The 24,578-nt window shown below is 40.8% G+C and overlaps 1 protein-coding gene across 3 annotated transcripts in view; it reads left to right on the plus strand.

The window, feature by feature from the left end:
- The window catches only part of LOC309489014 (uncharacterized protein), a 36,474-nt gene extending 12,111 nt beyond the window's left edge, over nucleotides 1-24,363 (plus strand). For 2 of the 3 annotated variants that reach the window (XM_082157495.1, XM_082157494.1), the window contains one exon: nucleotides 20,054-24,363. In XM_082157495.1, coding sequence (XP_082013621.1) covers nucleotides 20,054-21,850 — 1,797 coding nt within the window. In that variant the 3' untranslated portion in view covers nucleotides 21,851-24,363. Of the gene's footprint in view, nucleotides 1-14,272; nucleotides 19,062-20,053 lie in introns of those variants that run through there. The other variant, XM_082157496.1, reaches the window with a different exon arrangement.
- Nucleotides 24,364-24,578: the final 215 nt, after the last annotated feature.

Consider the following 24,578-nt stretch of genomic DNA (forward strand, 5'->3'; position numbering starts at 1 on the left):
CTGATTGCACATTATCCCACTTATTAAACAGCTATTTAACATACACATTAAAAATGCCACGGGGAAAATCAAACTGAATCCAGATAAAAGATGCAAGCACATTGTGAAATATTTGTGAATTTCTGAATCTGCCTCCACATCATCATGTATCACGGCTGTAGTCCCAGGTGCTTTCTTTTTTTATACAGTAATTAAAAGCCACGTTGTATGAGCACGACATAATTAATTGTAAAAAATTGGGGCTCTTAGTGTGCAAATTTGCCTTGAAACAACAGAGACTTAATTGCTGGTCATAAATGAAGGAAAAGACCCAGTGCCATTAGTTGTAGGGTGACGGGCACCAGGGCCATTAGTGAGGGGCTAAATTGGGCTAATTTTCAGCGAGGGCCATGTGTGTGATGGAGTGATGGAGAGGGAAAAAGGAAGACAAGGAGAGGGGGAGGAGGAGAGAAAGATGGGCTTTAGATGGGGGCGGGGGCTCCATCAGTTTGGAAATGGTGAGTAATGAATCCGCAGCCAAATTAAGTGTATGAGTCAAACATTTAGGAATTAGATGTTCTGTAAATTAAAGATGTTTATCATGACTGCTCTGCTTTAAGCTGCCTTTAAGCGTCTTTCAAACATGTGCCAGTGTTTCATTACGGAGTCACATCGCCCGTCTAATGATAAACATCTGCTCAGTGGGACAGTTCTAATTTATGCACCTTTGTTCTGAAGGATTACTGCTTTCCTGTGCTATTTTTGAAAATCTTGAAGGATTATTTATGTACACCCTACTCTGGCAGTATTAAAACCTCAGACGATTTTATCAGAACATTACAGTAAAATTGGTTGCAATAGTTAGACACCCAAAACCACTAATTTGTCATTTGTATTTGACAAAATACCTCTATATTATATTATATTATATTATATTATATTATATTATATCATATTATATTATATTATAAATTATAAATAATACTTATTTATTACAAATATAATGATAAAAGCAATAGTGACTTTATAAATAAAATAAATTGTATGGCCTTTTTAAATACCTCTAAATATAATATAATATTACATTATCTTTAGATGTATTTAAAAATGGCCATGACACTTATTTTTATTGCTGTATTTATTATTATTATTATATTTTAGTACAAATAATATAATATTATTGCTTTAATATTACTTATTAATAGCAATAGTAATTAATAAAAAACAAACAATAAAAATAAGTCTCATGGCCCTTTTAAATACTTCTAAATAATTATAATATATAATTATTATTAATGCTTTAGATAAAAATGCTAAAAAACAACAATACAAATAAGTTTTTTTTTTTTTTATGTATCTAAATAATTATTGAAACAATATATTAAAATTAAAATATAGTAATCAAGATTAATAGACAAGAAAAAAGCCTCGTACACAAATCCTAAACCTCACACTTTCACATATGAACATGCTTGCTTCTTACATGGTCTTGTCGCAGACGGGCACCTGTGCAGCCAAACACGCATGTGACAGCACTTGCTCGTCATCTCGGCCTCCCAGATAAAGACTGTGCACGCTGTGATAACGGCCATCGTCTCGGCTCTAGTGCCCTTAGGGTTTTAGGCAGAATGGGAGAGGCTAATCTCAGACACAATAACCAGCAGAGATGACAGACCAGCACACTGCAGCTGTGTCACGCCACCATGCACACCACACATTAACCATTCACCGAGGGGGAGAGGAGAGAATAAAACCTCTGTGAATACCAGGATTTGCCAAATGGCTGACTGCTTACGTGTGTACGTCTTAGTTTATACTTTAACATAAACTATAATATAAATGTCTCTCTTTTTTTCATGTTTGTGTCCATTTATGTTATCTTTCAGCCCATGACGGTTAGATTGCCGTGTGCAAGCAGCACGTATGATTATTCCTTTATTGTGGTCCTTTCTGAGACAATTTTCTCCAATCACACTCCTTTTACATCTGTCCCTTTTATGTGCTCTGCCTGATAGGGGACTGTGTGTGTGTGTGTGTGTGTGTGTGTGTGTGTGTGTGTGTGTGTGTGTGTTTGTGTTTGTGCTATAGTAACGGTTTTGTGTGCTTTAATCCTGGTTCTGATGCTATACCTCAAAGCTTAGGATGACAGACCAACTATATAAACAGTTTATGTGTGTATGTGTGTGGGGGGGGAGAGGACTAAGATACCTCTTTTTCATCTCCTTTCATTCTTTAAACCTGTTTAACCTCTACATTTTTGATCCCTTACATCAAAAAGGCTCAGATGAAAGCAAAAATATGTGTGTGTATTTATTTATATATGTGTGTAATTATATGTTCTGTGTTTGTTTATTAACTCAGCAAGAAAGATTAATATGTTAGATCTGTTAACCTCCACTTCAAAGTGTTTAAGCACTGTTGTACGACAACCGAAACGATGACAATGAATGTTTGTCATCAAAAAGCAAATTCCCACTTTGTTGTTTTCGACCGTTGTTTGCTGGTGACTCACCTGCTTCATGCATATTTCTTTGTCTCTTTGTGTCCCCGTCTCTTTCTCTGTATCTGTTTTGTCTGTCTCTTTCACTCTCGCTCTCTCTAAATGTAAAATGAGAGCCCGCCCCCAATAGGTCACTTTACTAATGTGAAAAGACACAATTTCACATGCGTGTTTAGCATCGGAATAACCCGCCATCCAATCACCGGACAATACACATCACCCCTCGCTCTGTCATGATGATGTCACAGGGTGTGTAGAGCGTGTAAGCGTGTTGCGTAGCGAGTGGGCACGCGGCAGTGCAGAGCATCGGCTCAAATCTGAGATTTATTGTGAGTGTCGCCCAGGACTCTTTTAAAAAAAAAATTCTTTCCCACTCCGCCCTTTTTCCATTTAACGTCACATTGGCATCAATCATCACTTTTCTCTCCCTCATCCATCTCTCTGTCTTCTCCATTGCGATTTCTTCTCGCCGTATCAGTCTGTTCATCCTCCCTTTTCCATTTGTCACGTCTACGTGATTGTTATTGCTCATTTGCGCTCTGACAGTATTAAAACACCTCAGGCTTACAACAGCTTGCTGTGCCATTTCATATTTTTCATGAAAACACTGGTGCCTGAAACAACGTGGAAGTGGGAGAGCGCAAAAACGAAAACACATCATAAATGCCACGCGCTACACAGGAATGAAACTGTCAGACGAGTAAGGACTGTGTGCCAGAGCTGCTGCGTGCGGGTCTGTAATCAGCTTCATTATACTTGTATGCTACTCGTCCTTTTGGTGGTCCATCAAGAATTATTTTAAAAGGGCACAAAATGCCTTTATTTCATAGCCAGGGGTGATTGCTGAAGCGTTTCAAAGCCATTTGACTGAAAATGAGTGCAGCTCAAGCGTGGAAATGGCAAGCTGTTTATGATGTCACCTAAACCCTGACTCATTCAGTAGGTTTCTATTCTGTATTTTCTGAAATTGCATGTCGGCCTGCTAGAGTAGATCTCTTTTGAGATAGCGGCAATTAAAAAGTCATTTTCTCTCCCCCCCCCCCCAAACAATTCATAGCAAAATCTGCCTGACATTCGTTCGCCATGTTTTCAGTGACGGAGCCAATAGCTTTGCACTCAGTTCACTCAGTTCTGATTGAACAGTGACCGGAGTCTCGCTGTCTGAGGTCAGTTCATTGGGGTATTTATACCAAAGCACGACAATCCCTTCAGTCCAATCAGCAGCTGCCATATTAGAGCTGAAATGAAATGGTGGTGTGTTATGTTTTGCTCTCGTGTTCTTTGAGAGTGCGCTGCCGCATTGGCCAATCATTGGCGCAGCGTGCAGTCTCTTCCGTCTTTGTGATTTCTTTGGAATGCTGTTGTTTGCTTAAATTGCTCTCTTCTTGCACAAGAAAGCCGGAACAGAGCGCACGGCTCGAGAAAGGGCGGCTGATTGCGGCTATTGTCTAGCGAGTGTGGCTCATGGGCACTCACGGGGTAATTGCCGCTCAAGGAGGCTGAGGCGTGCACCAAAGGGAGAGACCGTATGTGTGCGAGAGTGAGTGCGCTGTGTGTTTAGGAGGATGAGAACAGAGCCGATGGTGTCGAAAGGGTTTCGCTTTATAATTTATGATAATTTTTCCCAACAATGCCCCCCCCCCCTACACTAGGACTCTTAAACTAGCTGTACTAATTCACGCTCCCATTGTTTCACAAAAGACACAGTTTGGAAATGAGGAAAACCAATCTAATGGATTTTATACCAGTTTATTGTGTGCCAAGACTACTCTGCGGGTTATAACCTGAAGTCCCATCTTTCACCGTGATGTGTGTCTTCGCCTTGCTTGAAGGCGATGTCAGCGAGATGGAAATGTTCAGAGAATAGTCTGCGCCATCAGAGCCCCGGAACCATCATGATTTTTAAAAGACGTTATCTGTTAATGCGATGACGATGATCTTTGAGGGTTCATTCCACTTGAAGCACGACTTTTGTCAGATGTTGTTTTTGTACTATCACACAAGATACATTTGCCTTTAAAGCCATTGCTGGGATGTGTTTGCCTGGCTTTCTCCATCCATTTCGTTTAATTTATAGTGTGACACCTGGAATTGTGATGGTTTACATCCTTGTAGACACTCTCTGTCTGCATCTGCATCTCTTTTGATAAAATGCCAAGCTGCCGGAAATCTACACTTGCATTGATGAGTGGTTTTGTGTGCACATCAGTGTGAATGTAGAGATTTTATGGCCTGAAATACTGTCATGTGTATAGATGTGGGGGTCTTTGAACGCTTATGTTATCTTATGTTGGCATTATAGGGGGACAGCAAGGGGAAAGAGAGAGAGACAGAGAGAGAATGTGTGTGTACACTGTATATAAATTGGCAGGTTGTAATTAAATGTGCAGACCTCTCTACTATCTCCTCCTCCAGCCCTGCGCCAGTGACGCACAAACGGCTGCAGCAAAGTGAGTCATCCAGCCCTGAGGATCACCAGCCCTCCCTCTATCTCTATACCCCCCTCTTCCCCAGTCCCCCCTTGTACCTCTTTCTCTTACCCTCCTCCATTCAGTCCCTGCCACTCCATCCCTCGTCTCCTTTCCCCAATGTCCCCCCTGATTTTTCTAGTCACGTTTTTTCACTTATTGACCGATTCCCCCCATATCGCGAGTCTCTCTGCATTTGTCTTTCTGTCTCTCTCCCACAAAATTTTACTACTTTTTCCACTATTCTCATCTTCCATCCTTTTCAGTCACTTTATCATTCTTGCATTCTCTATTATATTTTTTTCCATTCGCATCAAATCGATTGAAATAAAATGGATGCTTTAGATGACAAAGTCCAGATGGTGGTAAGTTTAAGAAAGAAAGTAACATAAAATGGAAAAATGGGAAGGAAGGAAAGAAAGAAACGAAGAAGTCAAAAGTGGATGTTTGTCTTATATGTCCTGCATCAAAGATGCGTCACAAGAGGTGATATACAGGTGTGTATGTATACTGGCAAGTTACCTTATATGAGGTGATCTGCCAAGAATGTGATTGTATGTAATAGTTACCATAAAAGCTAAACAAATGCCTGACTCAATATATGACTCATTTTTAATCACTACGTTATCCAAAGTTGACAGCTGCAACCAAAACAAGCAAGGAGCTGATGCACGAGTAATTGCGCAAACAGAAACGGGTCTATAAATCGATCAGAAGGTTTACACACATGCTTGGTGCTTTGCTGCTGCTTAAATTACAGTATTGTGTAGATTGTGAGGTCATATGCTACTATTCTGTCCTTTTAAGAATTTTTGGAAGAAGTGGGAAGAAGGCCGATCATGATCCATGAGTCATGTAATTGTGAGCATGCCCTGGCTGGCTTTGACTAAAAAAAGAAGTTCATTGCCTAAAAAAAAAAAAAAAAAAGAAGCAATTTAGCACCTAACTTGCCGTGGTTATCCAATTAGCTTCATCTAAAACGCGGATATGCATGGGGAGCAACATACTGATGTAGCCATTTAAACGCTCTCAAAGATTCTGCTGAAACAATCAAATGAAATCTATTCTTTTATTAAAATAAAAGTGGCTGTAGAATAATGGCTGAGTGAGCTGGCTACCCATATAAATAAAGAGGAACCGGAAATTTAACTTTTCAAATTCTGTGACTCATTCAGTTTGCTCAGCCATTGCAGATGTGCCATACCCTAAAGAGTCACACTAAAAACGTTTGACTTCCCAAATTGTCTCTACTCACAATAATGCATATTAATTTGTTTTAAACATGAACAAGAGCGTACATCAACTGTAGGATATTATATTTTGGTTACACTTGTGATGTAATAAAGAATAGGGCTGGTTGTAAATTACATTATATAATCAATATTTTCAACTTTAAAGTGATGCTTAGTATGTTTTGTTTTTGCTCTATGATGTTTTAAAAGTAAATTTTTCTTTAATCGTTGCTAAGTATATTCAAGATGTTCATTGCTAGTATATAATAAGACTCTAATTTGCACTGTTTCTCTAAGTAAACGCAATGAATAATATTATTTTCGTTTACATAAACCAAAAATATTGTCATAAAAAGTGATTACTTAAACATTTTGATACATGAAAAATGCCTCATATATGCCAAATGAGACTTAAATCATAGTGAATACATTGTGAGTTTGTGATATATTGCCTACATCTGTTCATTTAAATATTGCGTGGTTTTGAAATCTGGTCTCCTCATCTTTAAGAGAGGTTCAGAATGGAGAGGCAGTGTGGGCGAGTTAGCGGAGGCGATGGCGTGATGTAGGGGAGCAGGTATGTCCTTATCAAAACATTATCTGGGACAGCAAGGTCGTTGCTTGCCAGAGGACACCTTTCTGTACTTAAACACTGTTTAAAAACCACCCACCAAGATGCAGCTTACAGAAATAATCCGACAGGCAGCCTAGTTGATTCAGACTGTAAGAGAACACAAATGTATTTTGTGTCATTATCTATGTGTGTGTGCGTGTGTGTATTCATACACTACTGTTCAAAAGTTTGAAAGTAGTCTCTTATGCTCACCAAGGCTGCATTTATTTAATCAAAAATTCTGTAAAAACAGTAATATTATGATATATTATTGCAAAATAAAATAACTGTTTTCCATTTGAATATATTTTAAGGATTCACATGATCCTTCAGAAATCATTCTAATCTGATTTGGTGCTCAAGAAACGTTTCTTATCAACAGTGTTGGAGGTAACACAATACAAGTAAAGGGAGTTATTATTAATCATTCAAACTTAAAGTCAGTGCTACCGAAATTTCACCAGCATGTTTCCTGTCACACCAGAGGAAACAAAACCTTAGACCATGTTTACACAAACATGGCTGGAGCTTACGTCGCGACACCCCTCCCCCACCTGGGACAGTCAGATCACCTTTCTTTGTTCCTCACCCCCAAATATGCACCTCTCATCAATCGCGTGAAGCCATCAGTGAAGACCATCAAGGTGTGGCCTGTGGGGGCAGATTCCTCACTCCAGGAAAGGTTTCTACACACAGACTGGAGTATGTTTGCTTCTCAAGCCACCAGTGGCTCTCACACGGACATTGACTGCTACACCTCCTCTGTACTGGATTATATCAATACCACCATTGACAGTGTTACAACCCAGAAGCAGATCACCACATACCCAAATCAGAAGCCATGGATGAACAGGGAAGTGCGACTCCTATTGAAGACACGCAACACTGCCTTCAGATCAGGAGATGCACAAGCCTATAGCACATCCAGAGCAAATCTGAAAAGGGGCATCAAAGAGGCCAAGCACTGCTACAAGCTTAAGATAGAGGGACACTTTTCCAACGCTGACCCTCGGCGCATGTGGCAGGGCATTCAGGCCATCAGTGACTACAAACCCACTCACTCCACCCCCGCAGCCACTGATGTCAACTTCCTGAACGAGCTAAATGACTTTTATGCTCGCTTTGAAAGAGACAACAGAGAAACTGCCACCAAGCTCAAATCCTCAGCTGACCACCCGCCGATCACACTCTCCTCCACAGATGTCTGCAATGCACTGAGCAGGATCAGCGCGCACAAGGCTGCTGGACCAGACAACATCCCTGGACGCGTACTCAGGGCATGTGCGGAGCAGCTCGCTGGGGTTTTTACAGACATTTTCAACCTGTCTCTTGCCCAAGCAGCTGTACCAACATGCTTTAAATGCACTTCCATTGTGCCAGTGCCAAAACACTCCAGCCCGAAGTGCCTTAACGACTACCGCCCTGTAGCACTCACACCCATCGTAATGAAGTGCTTTGAGCGGCTGGTCCTGGCACACCTAAAAGACTCTCTTCCATCCACATTGGACTCACACCAGTTTGCCTACCGTAGCAATAGGAGCACAGAGGATGCAGTTTCCATGGCACTGCACTCTGTGCTCACACATCTGGACAATAAGAACACTTATGCACGCATGCTGTTTGTTGACTTCAGCTCAGCATTCAACACTGTCATCCCAACTAAGTTAATAGCCAAACTTGGAGACCTGGGCATCAACTCCTCCATGTGCAACTGGATTTTGGACTTTTTGACCAACAGACCCCAGAATGTTCGATCAGGCTCCAACTGCTCCACGTCCATCACACTCAACACTGGTGTACCACAGGGCTGTGTGCTAAGCCCGTTTCTCTACTCCCTCTTCACCTCCGACTGCAAGCCTGTGTACGGATCTAATTCCATCGTCAAGTTTGCGGACGACACTACGGTGATTGGTCTCATCAGCAACAACGATGAGACTGCCTATAGGGAGGAGATCAAGCACCTGGCCACATGGTGCACTGAAAATAACCAGCTCCTCAACACCACCAAAACGAAGGAGCTCATCGTGGACTTCAGGAAAGTGTCAAGAGGCACACACGACACCATCCACATCAATGGAATGGCTGTTGAGCGTGTCTCCAGTTTCAAGTTCCTGGGGACCCACATCTCGGCGGACATGACCTGGACAACCAACACCTCCAGCCTGGTCAAGAAGGCTCACCAGCGCCTTTTCTTCCTGAGGACACTGAGGAAGAATCAGCTTTCCTCCACTATCCTGGTGAACTTCTATCGCTGTGCAATAGAAAGCATCCTGACCAACTGTGCTACAGTGTGGTATGGGAGCTGTTCTGTTGCAGAGCGCAAGGCACTGCAGCGGGTGGTGAAAACCGCCCAGCGCATCACTGGGACTCCACTACCTGCCATCGAGCACATCCAGAGGAAACGCTGTCTGCATCGAGCTCGCAGCATCCTTAAGGACTCCTCTCACCCAGCCCACAGACTGTTTTCTCTCCTGCCCTCCGGCAGGCGTTTCAGGTGCCTCCGGACCAGGACCAGCAGACTAAAGAACAGTTTTTTCCCCAGAGCTGTCTCTTTATTAAACTCTAACCCTCATTGATCCCACTCCCCTCATATACTGATTGACTCTCCTCTCCCTCCTCACACCTGCCTCCATTTTGTTATTTGCAATACTATAATGTTCATTTGCACTGCTGACTGTTATTACAGAAACAACTGTTTACATATGCATCTTGCACTACTACCTTGACTGGAATATGCTCAATTTGCACTGCCGACTGTTTATTTACAGTACCGACTGTTTACATATACATTTGCAATACCGTACTTTAACTGTAATATGCAATTACTTCCACTGCACTTTCACTCGGATAGCTTCTGTCCAAACTTTATTTGCACTACTTTAAATCCATTGTTATACTGCTCATTTTAGCCTAACTTATACATATATCTATTTGTAAAATTCTGTTTATAGTAATAGCCATCTGTATATTATGCTCACATTCTGTTTATAGTAACACCCATCTGTATATATATATTCATAGTACATATCTATCTGTAAAATTCTGTTTATAGTAATAGCCATCTGTATATTATGCTCACATTCTGTTTATAGTAACACCCATCTGTATATATATTCAGTACATATCTATCTGTAAAAATACTGTTTATAGTAATAGCCATCTGTATATTAGCCATCTGTATATACATCTGTATATTATATTCAGTACATATCTAGCTGTAAATTCTGTTCACAGTAATAGTTATCTGTATATTATATTCATAGGACAAATCTATCTGTAAATTTTTGTTTATAATAGTATTCAACTCTATATTTATTCAGTACATATCCATGTTCTGCACTTATGGAACCACTGTATATCCTGCACTTGCTGCTATTGCACTTCTGGTTAGACCTAAACTGCATTTCGTTGCCTTGTACCTGTACTTGTGTAATGACAATAAAGTTGAATCTAATCTAATCTAATCTTATGTAATCAAATTACTTTTTCAAGTAACTATAAAGTAGTGCATTACTTTTAAATTTACAAAAAAATATCTAAGTTACTCTTTCAAATAAGTAACGCAAGTTTTTCTGTTTCTATGTTTTCCAATTTATTGACTGACAGCTCTTCTGTTGTTGAGAAATTGAGAGTAAAGGTGCAGAGAGGCGTTGTGTAGTAGTTCTAGACTAAATGTGAGCATACATTTATTGCTTTCACAATGACAGATTCAGGATTCCTCATTATGAAAAAAAACAGTAAAATGCAAACTTATAATTAGATATGTTAAATAATACAAATATACTTGATGAATTTAATCTATTAACCAATGTCTTTACTGCTGACCTTCGATGATCCAATTTAACTATACAAATAAGCAAAAAAAATCACATTTGTGTTTTGTTTTTATTGCTGAAGTAAAAATTTGGAACTTAGAGGATTGTTTGAGCTGCACCTTTACTGTAGAGGCGTGAATTAGCATTTCTTTCAGCCTGAGGACGCTTATTCATTTCACTTTTTGTGTCAAACGGCCTTTATGTTTGCCAAACATAGATGACAAGCAAGCCCAGCCCAGGTGAGAAAAAGTAAAACAAAAGTAATGTAACGCATTACTTTCCATTACATGTAATCAAGTAACTCAGTTACGTCTTTATTAAGCAATATTGTAATGTATTACTTTGAAAAGTAACTTTCCCCATCGATTATCAGTGTTGAAATGTTGTGCTGCTTAAAGGTGAACTAAGTAACTTTTTTTTACCTTAACTGAACAGCTTCGGAGTCATTGGAATGGTTATATTACTTATTTCGGGTTGAATAGTGGTCGTTTCGCACCCCCCTGGTGCCCGTGAGCGGAAAATACGCACTTGCAACTTTGAGCCGGCGGGCCGCCGCGTCAGGAAGTCTCGCGTGATATCAGGTCTCGCGATGTAAACAATTGCTTTACGGCCAAAAGAAATCTGCTAAAATGCTGTCATTATTGCGCTCCCTCACGCTGTCCGAACCCGAATGAAGAAGACGTTTTAAAGAGCGTCCCATCTGCTTTGATGTCGTTGATCTATAGCCTCTGGTGTCTGAGAATCACCAACGAGTTTTTACGACAGTGTTGTCAAATATCTATTCCGAAGCTGTGGGGGGAGCTCTAGAGAGAAACCTGCGAGCAAAAAGCAAGAATACAGCGAAGAAGTCCCGAAGCTACTGAGTGCAAGCGGGAAGGAAGTCGACCGGAAGTTGAAGCCGGCCGCGTGCCACCATCTTGTAGCAGAACTTCACCTGCTGTTAGCATCCCATTGACTCCCATTCATTTTGGCGTCACTTTGACAGCGAATAACTTTACATCTGAGGCGTTTGAAGACTCCATTTGTCCATTATTTTTTTCTAAAGAAACATGACAATGTATAAAATGCTCCATTACCTTGTAGCTTACGTTATGGCCCCGTAAAAACAGTTTTTGTAAAAGTAGGCTAACGAGTGCGTCATAACCACGCGACTCTCTGTCGCACAGTAGAGAGATTACCGTATTGACGGGAGGAGAAGCTCGCGGGCAATCGGGGGGACGTGGAGGCAAAATGATAAAATAATTCAACAGAATACCTAGCAAAAGTTTCTCCTGCTCCTAGCTCGTGGACACCTCCTACTCACGCTCTCCGTCTCTGCAAGATTCGGAAGGGAATGATTCAGATTTCTCATGCCACAGCTACTAGAAGACAGACGGGTTGCTCACGTCACATCTACGTCGTCAAGCTCAGTTTGAGTCTGCGCGTCAGGAACGGAAGTCCTAAAAAATCGCTGAAAATGGGCTTCACTTGCCTCAATTGAGTTCCAATGAGATGACTCTGTCCATTTCTTATACTGTCTATGACTGAGTGCTGCTTTAATATTTTTGTGGGAACAGTGATTATTTGATTAATAGAATGTTTAAAGGAACAGCATTTATTTGAAATAGAAATCATTTGTTACATTATAAAAAGTTTTTACTGTCACTTTTGAATTGAATGCGTCCATACTGAATAAAGGTTCAAACCCACTGCTCTCTCTCTCACAGCTTTATGTTTGCATCAAATATAACTTCCACTGTATGGTTGATTGATATGTACCTGTTAAAATGGATTATATGAGCCTATAGCCACAGATATGCTATCTCTATTTCTTATTATTTGCTTACCTATAGCTCCTACTTTCTATGGCATTTGCATAATCAAATAAATCATATCCAGTGAGGCTGCAAGGAATGTTGAGAAGTCAGTGATCTGAAGACTGAACATCACTAAACATCACTTGCAGGAGAAGCAAGTAGCCTAAGCTAAGCATAAAGAGGATTATTCTGGACATATGTTTACAAATCCTAAGACTGAACACTCTCCTATTCACACAAAGTAATAAAAGAGACTATAATACCTTTGGATTGTGGAGAGGAAAGCCATTATAAACTGAGAGGCAATATTAACGCAATGAATGCAGATGGAATATCATGTTTTATAATGCGGCTCTTGCACAGTTGATGGGTGATATTCAGTCAACAGATGAGACACAAAGGCAACAACAACTACATTCTTTCATCCTCGCAGACGCCGGCCACCGTCTGTTTCATCCAAATATCCTCAATGAATCTTCCATCCTTGTGCCGAGGCTTATGCGCTAATCTCCAGTTATAATAGGCCTCATTATTAAACATATTGCTGTAAACCAACACAGCCATCTGGCTCACTGAGTGGAGCACTGAGTAGGACAAGAGCTACTGTTTCTTTCATGTCACCTAGTCGTAGCACACTGTAAAAACACAATCTGGTACGATGGCTGGTTGGGGGTTGGGGGTAGTGCGATTTGATTGACGAGGGCATGAATGACCTCATAATGTATGAATTTGTATGAGGCGATGCAGAGAGGGCTTTGATGGACTGAATCAGCTAGTGGTAATTAAACGATTAATAGTACTTAGCTCAACTCAGATCATCTCCTGCGCTGGCTCCCGTGGGGCCCGTCATCATGTTGAAATTACACAGATGTTATCGCTCTCCTCGCCTGTAGACAGACACGCAATCAGCGTTTGGTGCGGAGGCTCACTCACGTACGTCCGTACGTACGTATGCCTATGCCACACCAATGTCAAATGAAACAAAAACAGATAATGGTGATGTTAATGTGGTGCCGTCCTCATTATCTGATCAAGTCAACTCTGTATGTGCCATTTCGCAAAGTCTAAAGGCAACAAACATTTTCCTCACACTCTTCTCCACTGAGAGTCTGAGACATCCATTGTAACTGGGGGGCATTAAGAAATATCCATGTTGTTTCCCCTCACACACAGTTTTTGGGAGATTTGCCTAATCAGTTGTCCATGCTTTTATTGCATCCCCTCACTTTTCAAATCGCTCCTGCTTCCTTTACAAATCAATATGAAAGTACACGTATTGCTTTTGGGCAAGTACACTTTTGGAGCAATTTGATCAATAAAACACATTGTGACTAAGTGTAAAATACGAATGCAATACGAATATCAAATTCCTTAGTTGGCCCACTTAGCCTACAGAAATGCATGACATATTTCATTGACGTCTGTGGTCATGTTCACATGTAATAATAGTCTTTAAACATCTGGATTATCAGACATTTGGGGTGTAGAGAACAGCTGTCTAGAGCTCATCGGTGAATTTGAAGAAAACGTGACTCTACATTTCGCTGTTTTAATGTTTCTTTTTTGGCTCAGGGAATGTATCGCATACTGATGGTGTGCTTCCATTCATCTTTTTGCGTTTTCTATCTGCCTCGCTCCCTTTCTCTCTCTCTCTCTCTCTCTCTCTCTCTCTCTCTCTCTCTCTCTCTCTCTCTCTCTCTCTCTCTCTCTCTCTCTCTCTCTCTCTCTCTCTCTCTCTCACAAACACACACACACACACACACACACACACACACACACACACACAACACAAATTCGTTCCCCTCCCTCCCATTCGCTTGATCAGAGGCTTGTGGGTGTCTTGGATGAGTCATATCAGCAATTTACCCAGTTTAAAGTATCTTTCAAATTACTTCCCTTCCAGTTCGGTACCGTGCTGATAACCGATAACAGTTTTAGTTTCTACAAGGAGATTTGGAGGACACTAGTGCGATCGTGTCATCGGGCGCGCGTGTTTATGGCGCGGTGCATGCGTGTAGTGTTGAGCTGCGCATGCGCGCGTCGCGTGCTCCGTAAACACCGAAAGTCATGGAACATGTGGCAGAAAACAGTGACGAAGACGTTACCCTGACCTTCAGGTTTATAAACGGATTACTCCACTCATTGACACTGTCGGGTCTAAATTAATTGAAGGTGACTTAATTTGTGCGGGGGGAAATTGTTTATTTTGAATCATGCGTTTTTACTTGTACAAGGCTGCCTAACTGTTGAATGGCCATAACATTTTCTTGTTGTTGACGTTTTAGACCGCAGTTATCTTTTGTCTTATCTTTATTTTTATGATACTTAACTCGGTCGTTTGAGTATTCCATCGACTTTAATCTTCAAAAGGCTTTATCAAAAGACGCATAGCCTACCTTATCTTTTTCAAATCTCTGGAACGATGAAAACAGTTTGATAGTCTCTCTCTCTCTCTCTCTCTCTCTCTCTCTCTCTCTCTCTCTCTCTCTCTCTCTCTCTCCTAATATTTGCCTTTATGCCAACTTTAAATGTGAAATGGGCAGCAGCATCACAGAGGAGCCATAACGCTTGGTACCACGTAATGTTAGCGCCCTCTACTGGATTTATTTCCAGGAGATGTACACTCAGACAAAGCAGTTTAATAAGCACTCTTGACTATAGGCTACACTAAATTGACTGTTTATTAAAGTCCCTAATGTAGGCTTAAAAGCGGTCTTCATGGAAATAGAAGTACAATTTTGAATTAGGTCTAGCTATATAATTCAATACGTACATTCCCTGACATAAAAATATCAGCATTCCGTGTGGTGTCCTTTGTCTTGCAAAAATGAGAAACAAAGAAAAGAAAAAAGAAATAAATTGGGCTGTAGGCCCATATGACGAATCTACAAATATGTATGAACTCGTATTTTACACTAAATTTGGCAAAACATAAGAGATCTATATTTCTATATGAGTCACTTGTCTTGCCGACTCCATGTCACTGTTTCTCTCCCTCTTTTTATAAATATTATTTATAACACACATATTTTGAGATTTTTGCTAATATAGTCTATGTTTTGAAATAATTTCCTTTTTATTTTCGCATTTATTTAAAGGCTGATCTTTATACATTTTGCGAGCTCATTGATGATTTTCCCTTAATATGCAGGCTAATGGATTTTTCTGTTATATTCTGTTATTTAAGTCTGTGCTAATAGGCTATTCAAAACATATATATTATTGGTAATATAGAGTGAAGACCAGTTAACAGAGAAATGTATTTAATATTTTGTAAGAGGGGACCACACAAAATACGTAAAAGGATTTAAATGTGTTGACTTGTCTCTTAAAATGTCGAGACATCACTATTTTTTAAACTAACTGAACAAATGTAAATGCTTTTATTTGAACATCGCTTGCACCAAGTCCAAATGTTATGGGCGAGCCGATCCATCCTCTCTCCCCGTGAAAGAAAGAGAGATTGATGGCAGGGAACCGTGACTCTCGCTGATATCAATCGGCTCATTAACTCCAAATACGAAGCCAACCTCCGACGTAATATGTCACTGACTGACCAAAGGGATTCATCGCACAATTCGGCGAAAAACAACAACGCACGAGATGCTGAACGTAAATACAGCCTATAAGGAAACGACAAAATTAAGTTTAGAATGAATAGCCTAATATTATTTATATTTTTTAAACAACTGCCTTTTAAAAAGCACAACTGCTAAGCGGGCAACATATCGACTGGATATTTATTACAACGCAAAATGTCGTTTTCTACCACAGAAAATAATGAACATGTTGGTGGTATCATGACCATTTATCCATTAAATATTTTAAATGACAAAAGGGCTTCAATTAACATCGCGACAATACCGGTAAACACTTTTGGTTAACGTGAAGCGCGCGGATGTTACGAACGGATCAAACTGTAAATATTGAGATATTCCAGTCTAACACTCCCCTGGGTCGACATTTTTGAAATGGCACTCCGCAAAGAATAAATAAAGCGAACAGATCATTGCTGCCCGCAAGTTATTATACAGTGACAATGGTCAAAGAGCGCGTGCTGACACAATGAACTGTCTCGATGGGGACGGTTCTTCATTGTCAATATTTACGTGTAATTTTAGCCCACATTGTTGAGTTTGACTCGTCAGCCTCAAGTGATTAAATGTGCCACGGGGCTCACGGACTGAGGCACCTTTCAGTCAGACATTTTCGACAAATCCGAGCCTATAGCCTCAAGAGAGCAGTCGCTTACGAGAATTTGCCATCAAACCAGATGCGATGCTCGTGTGTGGGCGCGAGGCTTGGGCTACACACCATTACGCTCGAGCCGCAGCCGAGTAAAATGTGAAATGGGAGAATTAATCGATCCCAGGACGATGCTTTTTTTCAGTCTCGTGGGAGTATGAATTATTTTATTCATGAGCGTGTTATGTCACTTCCATTAGGCTGTGGACATTTTTTGAGTGCATCTGAACATATATTTTCATAATTGCAGCCAACGTGTCTACAGAACCCTCAAAGTCTTGACGAATCTTTTCCTTGTGCAGGTGTGAACAATAATTCCTATCATCCCATATACCCAAGAAAAGCTTCAAAGGCGCTTTAATCCACTATTTTGGCCATTTCTCTTTGTTCGACCTAAGTTTTAACATATAAAGTATTCATTCTCTTCTTGAGTGGGCATTTTGGGTCCTGTATGAAGTGCATGGGCAGTTAGGAGGAGGTGAGTCAGCGCGGGGGATGGAGAGCGCTGGTTAAGGGTCGCTACTGCGCTAATGCTGAGTGGCAGTCGATAATGCCAAGCCGTATCAAAATCTGACCCTTGGCCCTTGGAGCTCTTAAATTATTCGCCACCAAGGTAGAAAGGACACGCATTCACACTCATAGCCATTCGCGCTTTCCTTTGAAACCTTTTGTTGGATGCCGCATTTTTCTTTAAAGAATAAAAGGTCATTTTCCCTGTAAACTTAAATAACAAAAGTTATTTCTCGGCACTGTATAGCTGTTGAAAAATATTTATACCATCAGGGCGTGCTCGTATAGCCTACCTCTCTGGAGCGTAAAACGCACCATTTGTTTTATTTTTAAGCGCCACCCTTAAAATTATGGTTCTGCATTCATCATTTTAGTTTTCGCAAAGTTGGCTGGTTCTTGGTATGGTGATATGGTTCTTTGGAAATGTAAAGTGTTATTTTTTATGTTTCATTATAGATTCTTTAGATCAGTGTATTTGTTTCATTAACGCTCCACATAAAAAGGCAGGCTACTTACAATTTTAAAAAGGTTGCAATGACACCAGGTTGCAAAGTCTTTTGGTTCTAATTTGAACCTTTTTTCATCAACCTGATTAAGTTGGCTACTTGGAAATAACAGCAATAAAATGAAATAAAAAGCAAACATACACAATAATAGGGTTAGGAAGGGTCTTAACGTTTCACGGCAATTCAAGAACACGATTCTATTGGATGCAACCTTTGAAAATATTGAAATAAGGTTCCCACTCTATAATGAGACAGCTTTGATGCTGCCATTTCGAGTGTGGCTCGTGGGACTTCAATATCCGCACTGCAACTAATCCAATTACACGAATCATAAACTGTGATTGGCGGGATTGCTGTTGGCTCCAATGCCACGCGAGCATTTTTCAATTAGGCCTATTCCTAAAACCTACAGTATTCATGTGAAGGTTCTAAACCACGCCATATACGGAATTCTTATCTCGCATAATTGCAAGAGAAGACAGAACCCCAAAGTATAGGTTGCTCTTGGACACGTCTTGACTGTTTCTGGATTGTTGGTTGGTCAAGGGAGTAACTGTGGCTTACCTGTACAGTGTACACTCATATAATTAAAAAAGACATGTTAATGTGAAAACATGAGAATGACGTAAGAGACAGATGGATGAAAGTCAGGGGCGGCAGGAGACAAAGAGCGGAAAATTGAACGAGCTCGGGAAATTGAGCGGAAGTAGAGCAGTGAAGCTGAACCGCCTGCGTCACGGTGGGTGCTGGGTGTCTCTCCAGCTCTGATTAAGGACACCTCACAAACTATCAACAGGCCATAAGGGTCTGCTAAGTAACTGACAGTGTCAATTTATAGGCTGCTGGATACATAGTATACCCTATAAATACGTCATATGTTTTGTAAATAAACTGATTTTAAAACTTAGATCTATAATGTTCAAAACAGTAAATCGTCTGTTCAATCAACTCCTAGGTTTAGTTTCTGTTTGAGTAAATTTAGCAGTGTTTTCACTGTGTACCACAGGGCTCTGTTTTTAATGGAGAGACTGTTTCATTCATGCAATCTCTGTTCATTCATCAGAGCACCGTAGCGTACCCTCCGAGTTCAAACGAGACACGAAATTCTTATCAATGGAGAGTCTGACGTCAACAGCGGAGTTATGACTCGTCGATCACGTGTCCAGACGCGTCTATACAAATGGGAGTTGCGCTGTCCGTGGTCCTGAAAAAAATACACGCTTCGCATTCATCTCTCAACAGTGCAAGACAGACCGAAGTGTGTTTCGAATAATTGTTTTGGGAAGATAACTTACTTTAACTCAAGTTATAAATGAATTTAAGGATTGCGGTTGTTTCCGAACCTCATCCAAGAAGCACAAGGTTTTGACTTCCAGCTATTTTGTTCGTGAAATCAGGTGAGTAAGTGCACTGACTTTCTTACATTCACCCAATAAATTGTTGATAGTTCCCTGTAAAAAAGAGAGGCTATAAAGGGTTTGAAATAAGTTTCCGCTGATATTTACTTTTGAGATTGCATGCTGTTGAATCTCAGTCATTCAAAGATATAACGTTACAGCTCAACCGATCAACAAGCGTTTCATTCATAAATTTCTAAACGCCTTTTTTTGTTGTTGCAAGAATTCAAGATCCGTATCTGTATCTTTCTGACCATATAAACTTGATATGTGATGTCTATGATTTTCTTTGTTAAACAATACAAAATACTCTATGATTTTGTGCGTAGATTTTAAATAAATCTTAAGGCTAGTTCGCTCATAGTTAATACTTTGAAAATCGAGAGAAGAAAACGGTAGGCTAGTATTCCTTTTATCCAAATCATACTGTGTTTATATGAATGAATAAAAAGAAAATAATTATTGCTTGGATTGACTGACATGGTAGATTTTTTCTCTCTTGCTGCTTACATTTTGAATTGGTGAGAGCACAGGTGAATTTATAATGTTTCATTTATATATACGTTCGAGTCTAGAATTTGTTCAAGAAAGACAATTTCAACTGACAGTGTAGTTTTATATTATTTACCAGATTCAGGCTTGTTGTGGTGCTTCGCTAATCCGACTCAAAAAGTGATCGGTGAAGAGGCATCCAGGGAATCGTCTCGATCTTTCCTTTATACGTGGTTTCTGTTTGGACTCAATTTAATTAAAGCGTCAAAATTAATTTGATTTAAAAAGTGATAATGTATTTTGCTGGCCACGTAGTGCTGTAAAACAACTGCACGATTTAATATCTGATCGTACTAATTAAGTTAAGCAGATTTCCGCGCACGCACGTTGTGCTGCTCTAAATGTTAAAATATAAGACCAATAAACGGTAGTCTTGTTAATGCTCAGAAAAAGAAAAACCACAGAGATTAATCAAATTTTTTTCTTTTTATCTTTGTAAGGTGCTCCCCTCTCCCCCATCCTGTCCTCTCTGCATGGTCATGTTCTGCTGTTGCTACCCCTCCAGCACCTCAGCTCTCCTGTTAGTCCTCCTCAGCCTCACCCCCCTGCTGGCCCTGGCTGCCCCTGCACTTCCGCAGAGATCTTCAGTCAGCAGCAGCATCGATGAGGCTCTCCACTTGGCAAAAGAGGACCCGGGGGCAGCAGAAGGAGCTGCATGGACACATAGGAAAGTGGACAGCCTGCTCCAGAAACCCTTGGGTCAGGAACATATCTCAAATATGGACTCTGCCAGTGCTCTAGCTTCAGTTCTGCTTGAGGCTCTCGACCACCCAGTTAGAGAGAAGATGACCCAAGGGGATTCTGAAGAAGGACTCGCAATGGAGGCAACAAGGAATCAGGGAGACCTTGAGCAGGACACAGAGAAATCATTAGAGGCAGTACAGCCAGGTGAGGAAAACGGAAGGCAAGAAAAGCCAAAGGATGAAAGTGAGATTGAGGAGGAGGACGAGGTGAATGCAGCTAAAGACTGGCAACTGCAGAGTCAGTCTAATGTGGCCACACTCCAGCGCAAAGCCAGGGGCTATTTCCAAAACATTGACCTCGGGCTGCAAGACAATGAGATCCTCCCACCTCTAAAAGGCTACAAAGCCTATAACCAGCAGTTGGCCCAGGCGACCAAGAAGCTTAAGTGGCAGGAGGAGCGAACGAGAAACCCATCCCAGCTCGACAGAAACTTCATGGATGGTTTCGATTTTGTGGAAGAAGAGGAAGAGGAGATTCTGACCGGCAAGGAAGAGGAGGCACAGGCTCGAGCAGAGCAGGAGGAGGTGAGTCGGCAGGAGGCGGAGGCGCAGGAGGCACGTGAGGAGGAGCAGAGATTGGCGGACATTGCCTCTGATATGCTGCTGGAGTACATGGGCAGAAAGCAGAAAGCATCGTCCTACATGAGAGACATGAAGGCGGCGGCTATTCTAAACAATGTAGCCGAGGACAAGCGCTCGAACGAGGTGGAGGACAGCGACGATGACGATGAAATGGATCCCCAGACCATCGACAAGCTGATCGAGATCTCCAGCAAGCTGCACTTGCCTGCTGACGATGTGGTTGAAATAATCAGTGATGTTCAGGAGAAGAAGAAAAAGAGGAAGGATTTACCCCCGAGTAACACCCCTCGTTTCCGCCCTCTAGTTCCTCTCAAAGCCAAGCCAAGGCCTCAGGCGAATCAATATCCTAAGTCACCTAAGAAATCCTCTTATAAAGTTGATCCATATAAGAAATGGTATAAGGAGAAAAACCAAGGCAAGCTCAGCAAGCAGGACTACTGGTTTAAGCCGCAGAAGCAGTTTCTGGCCTATCCCTCATTCCCCTATTATCAGAAGCCATATCGAGCCTATTACCCGGTCTTCTTCCCGCCCCCAAAGCCGCGGTTCTATACAAATCCTGCTCTGTCATTTGACTACAACTTTGGGGGCTCCATGGGATATGGCCTGAAGCCTCCAAACCGTAGGTATAGAGACAGGCCAAAGGCGAGGGACTGGAAATGGGCGCAAGCCCCTCAACGCTCGCAGAGCCAATACCCCCAACCGGGCACTGTCATATCTAATTACATTCTACCCCATCCCCGAACTTACCAGGCTCTCCCCATGCCCAAACCACGTTCTCCTCCAAGTGGGAGAGCACCTTCTTACATCTACCCACCAGACTATGTGTACGATGAGCCGGAGTCCCCGCAGGAAAGTGATGAAGAACTGGAGAACTTCATTGAAAAGATTTATTACAACCGTAGGTTATTTTAGTCTGTCGCGAGTTCAGGATATTCTTAAGCGATGAAACAAGCGATGAAAGAGTGAGGAGAAAAAGCTGACAGGGAATTTGAGTGACAGGGCTGTGAAAAGACAGTTAGGTGTTTCTTCTCCACTCTTGTGTTTTGATACATTCCAAATCAGGAACGGAAGAGACGGTGCTGCTATATCAGAACCTCTCTGCGTGCACTCATTTGGTTTCTCTCGCAGTTTACATTTTAATTTGGTGAGAGAATACACAGGTGAATTTGTAAGGTTTCATTCAGGTATGTTTTTGATTCTCTTGCATGTAAAAAAAAGGACAAAAAAATACACAAAAGAGAAAACAAAAAGAAAACAAAAACAAGCAGACAAAATGGTCAAATGAAAACATTTTCGGTGCCAAATGCAAGAGACCCATGTTTATACAAAGATTTATTTTCTTTAGGAAACACTTGATTAATTGAAAAGCAAAGCTTGTGGTTGAGATCTTGACACTGCAGGGCGCAGTAATAATTGCTATGGCACTAATTACACAAACAAGTTACTGTCCAATTATTACAGGCTTTTCCTGAAGGTCTGTTGGATTGTTTTGATCAATGTTCCTATTGCCTTAATACTGATCACTGTTTTAGCTCATCCATGTGCATGCAGGTCTTGCACCACAAAAAAAAAAAAAAAAGAAAAAAAAAGAATTCTGTCATGCAGGCTGTAAACAATGCTTGAGAGGAAATCTTCCATTTTATTCACAGAAATGCAAAATCTTTGCTAGGTCAGTGCCCTGTCAATCTACTTGGTGGAATACCTGTACACATGTGATTTAATGTCAACTTCACATCTTGACAAAATTTGGAAGACATTTTAAAAAAGCCCCTGTTACTGTGGGCTACCTCCAATGTACAACCACTGAGTACAGGATCTTTGTCTTGGGAGCCAACAGAACGCTGTATAGTATAATGTTTGTTCCTAAAAATGAGTTTTAAAACGTCTGAAGTTTGTGAGGAATACTCTGAGGGTGAACAGTTTGCACGTCTATCTGTATTTGCATCTTTAAAAAAAAAAAAAAAAAAAAGTCTGCCAAATTTGGGGAAAATTTCCTTGATCAAACTGTGATTATTTTAAAAATTATTAATAAAAAAAAAGAAAACAAAGAAAGACAACTCTAATTACTATAGCAAGTGTTTTCATCAGTGAACTGTCTTGTGAAAGGAATTTGTTGTTGTCAACTTTCAGATTGTAAGTTGTACAGTGTCAAATAAACAAATGTGTGTGCAATGTGTAAATAACAGCATGTTGATTACTAGTTTTGCTATATAACAAAAATAAAAGCAATTATTTTATTAAAGTCAGTTTTTTTTAAACAAATGTCTTATTGGAACGTCTTTGATCAGATCCTGAGCAGAAATTAATACATTTCTGTACCACAGAGAGTTCTCGCTAGGACAACATATGCCGTTTCTTATCTCACCTGTAGCAGAGATTGCATTTGACGTCACAGAGAGTTTGAACCAGCATGCTCAGTACTTCTTAGAATTTTATCTGTATTTTCCACAAGCATTTTCTCATGCTGTATTATAACAGAACACTGAAAACACAAACCGATTGACTATAGAGTCACATTTTATTCTCCAATTACTCACATACCTATATGTGCCTGATCTCTAATGAAACAAATAGATATGCTTCTCTATGATTCTTAAAAACCCTTATAAGTCATGACTGCATTACTCATGTTCCGCAACAAACATGTTCATTTGAACAAGTTCTGATTATTAAGATAGAATATATAGAATATAATTACCAAACATAAGACCAAAACATGTATAGAATTATGTGAAAGAAGATCTGAATGCATGCGTCTTTAACTAGCAAAAAGCAAATCCGTCTTTTCAACCTCCTGAGAATGATGCTGCTCAATGAGACGCTGCTAGATGAAAGTCATTCGCTAATAAAAAGAACTTAGAATAATAAAAGGAGAGTAATGTGAAGGGAATAGACATGGAGACACACTGAGACCAAATGAAAGAGAGGGGTGGGGAGAGAGAAAGCTGCAGTGATTAATGAGTCACATGATTGACGGGTGAGTCATCTACTGCCATGCACCACTGCAGAACCTCGAGCACTTATACCCTCTCCCTCTCTTACACACACACACACACACACACACACACACAGGCACAAACACCAGCCCACTCCCCCCACACCCTGACTTTGGACACAATGCAGAACTCAATTATGCTCAAAAAACACCTGCATTAGGCAACATGCAAACACACCTTGCTCTCTAATTCAAACTACACTTGCATTTGGTTAAGATGCTATTAAGACCTTACGCCGGGCAATAATAGTGGGATTTAACCCCAAACAGACGTTCATTATCGTACTGGTGCACTCTAAACGTCTGTGGCTTTCGCTCCATCTGCCTTTAGTGGTCAATCCCACTGCAAATTAACCATTGCGACGGCAGACGACCGCTTGAAAATTTTCCATTAGTGACCAGAGTGCATTGGCTATGGGGGACAGTCGTTTATGAGCCTCTGATGTGTTTCTCTCATTTCTTTCTTTCAGCTTTTGTGTTGGAAAAAACGCAGAGGGCCGTGAATGAGCATAAGTGTGGAGAAGTCTCACGGCGCTGCTGTCGGAGGCTGGTGAGTCATGGCCACTTACGTTCTGCCTCAACCTCCATTTTGAAACAGTTTCATTGAAATATGCAAAGAGTCTGTTAAGTTACGCCGGTAATTAC

Source organism: Leuciscus leuciscus (genome assembly GCF_965113295.1).
Source record: "Leuciscus leuciscus genome assembly, chromosome: 24".
In the NCBI taxonomy this organism is placed as follows: Eukaryota; Metazoa; Chordata; class Actinopteri; order Cypriniformes; family Leuciscidae; genus Leuciscus; species Leuciscus leuciscus.